At 34.7% G+C, this 2,449-nt stretch overlaps 1 protein-coding gene across 4 annotated transcripts in view; it reads left to right on the top strand.

Moving 5' to 3' along the window:
- DMXL2 (Dmx-like 2) overlaps positions 1-2,449 on the top strand; it is a 179,006-nt gene that overhangs the window by 152,496 nt on the left and 24,061 nt on the right. For all 4 annotated transcript variants that reach the window (XM_006895319.1, XM_006895318.1, XM_006895317.1 and 1 more), the window contains 2 exons: positions 398-599; positions 1,551-1,668. In XM_006895319.1, the coding sequence (XP_006895381.1) occupies positions 398-599; positions 1,551-1,668 (320 nt within the window). The remainder of the gene's footprint in view (positions 1-397; positions 600-1,550; positions 1,669-2,449) is intronic.

Below are 2,449 nucleotides of genomic sequence, written 5' to 3'. Positions count from 1 at the left end.
TAGAACTCCTGTGTAGATTATGTTTTCCGCCGGTTTTTCTGTGTACCTGAAAGATGCCTCTTCGCTATTATCCGAGGTGACTTTCCCTGGTGCGCAGCTTCCCGGCTTCCCTTCTGCCCAGGAGCACGTTCTCCCGCCGGTCCCTCTGTGCACCTGAAAGATGCCTCTTTGCTATTATTCCATATTAGACTAGGGAAGCGAAATATTTTTTCATCTCACTTTAGAGAGCTGGTGTTCTGTTTGTTGAAAGCATTGGGAATCCAGATGGTATTAAATTGATATTTTTAGCTTTTTGGTATTTTTAGAAATCTTACCTCTAAGATTTAGATTTTGTGAATTTATGAATGATGGTCAATTTTCAAAGCAAAAGAAAATGATATATTTTGTCACTTTTTAGAGTTGCCTGTAACGTCACCATTAGGTATTGCTGTGATTAAAAACTTGGAGAATTGGGAACAGATCCTACAAGAGAAAATGGATCAGTTTGAAGGTCCACCCCCCAATTACATCAACACATATCCCACTGACATTTCAGTAGGTGCTGGACCAGCTATTCTTCGAAACAAGGCAATGCTAGAACCTGAAAATACTCCATTCAAGTAAGAAAGCTCTTAAAATAATGATGAAAGTATAGTTTGGTTTAATCTTTATGGAAAGCAATTAGGCCAAAACGGAAAGAACCTTTAAAGTGTTTGTAACTTTGGAACCTGCAGTTATCTTTCTTGTTCTAAGTGTACTCTAAGGAAAACATCAGAAATATGGACAGAAAATTACCCTCCCAGTAATACCTATAATTCAGTTGATATGTTATTGTGAGCTGTGAAGTTGGAACTGACTCATAGCTGACCCTCCAGTGGGTTTTCAGAGGCAGTAAATCACATGGGAGGAGATTGCCCGTTCTTCTCCCACAGAGCAGCTGGTGGATTAGAACAATGTGCCTTTGGAATTGCAGCTTCTTACTAATAGATATATTGCTTTTATAATCAGGAAAAATACTCTTTTATTGTTACTAATTTCTGTATTTTTGTTATTTTAAAAGCATACAGATTTTCTTTTTTATAATCTATATAAGCAAAGGAGACAGTGGACTTTGTGTTGTAATTTACAACATAATACAGTTTTAAAATTTAAAACCCCTTTGATGAGCAACACTTTGAGATGGCAGCTGTAGTTAAGGGTATTTCTTATCAATTTGAAAGAGTAAGGCTTAAACAGTTTAAAAATGGAATCTGTGACTTTATAGTTATTGGTGATACATGTTAACCTTCAGAGTAAAATTAAAATATAATTTAAAAAAAATAACCAGTTTATTTTTACTCTCCATTTATTTTTCCATTCAGAGAACCTGTTATTAGAAAATTAGTGCTTGATAAAGGAATTACTTTTAGGAGAACGAGAAAATAAAAGTGAAATAATTTGTAAAATTTTGTTGAGTTTATTAATGCCTTACTGTCTTTGTAGTATATTAAACAATTTTTAAATAAAATGATCTGCACATAAAAGCACCATTTTCTGTTAGACTGAAAAATGCATTATTTCTTTCTACACAGATCTCGGGACTCCTCTGCACTTCCAGTCAAACGACTTTGGCATTTCCTTGTTAAACAGGAAATCCTTCAAGAGACCTTTATTAGATATATATTCACTAAGAAGAGAAAGCAGAGTGAGGTATTTTGAGGAAACTTTTTTAATGTAATTTTTGTTTAGTTTTCTTTTCACATTTCTAAGAAAGTGACTGTTGTGTGCCGCTCAGTTGGAACTGACACGTAGCTGACTCTCCAGTGGCTTTTCAGAGGCATTTAGTAGCATTGCTCATCTTTCTCCCGCAGAGCAGCTAATGGATTTGAACCACATACCTTTGGGATTACTGTGCAACTTCTTACCACTCAATCACCAGAGCTCCCTCCCTGACTTATTTTAGTATCTTAATTTTTGGATGAAACAAACTTACTATCTTTCATACATCATAGGTAGTAGTCAAAGTTTACTGAGCAAACGTGAATTCCTTTTGAGAATAAAATATTAACATATTTCACTTCATAGAAATGAATGTCACTTGATAATTTAGGTATAATCAAAAGAAAATCAGTACTTTATAATATTTGCTATTGTGATTTGGCTTAAGTAAGTATTGTGAATATTTGAGGAATTTAAGGCATAACTAACTGGATGCATTATATAATATGATTCTTTAAATACGATTTAATAAAAAAGTACAACTTAACTCTTTAAAAACACTCACTTTCCTTAGCGTTTAGAAATCAATGGTATCAACTGTAGAAACAACATAATTTGGGATAAGTTGTGAAAGAGAATGTTTGTTGTTGTTGTTATGTGCCGTCGAGTCGCCTGCGACTTATAGCGACCCTATGTACAACAGCCCTAAACTCTGCTCTGTCCTGTGCCAATCGCACTGTCTCTGACACTCCCATCCCAATTATCCCAGTCA

Source organism: Elephantulus edwardii, unplaced genomic scaffold (genome assembly GCF_000299155.1).
Source record: "Elephantulus edwardii isolate Elephantulus edwardi_28Jun2011 unplaced genomic scaffold, EleEdw1.0 scaffold00164, whole genome shotgun sequence".
Classification (NCBI taxonomy): Eukaryota; Metazoa; Chordata; class Mammalia; order Macroscelidea; family Macroscelididae; genus Elephantulus; species Elephantulus edwardii.
Note: the sequence above shows the minus strand (reverse complement) of the source record. Positions and strands in the feature narration are given on the sequence as shown.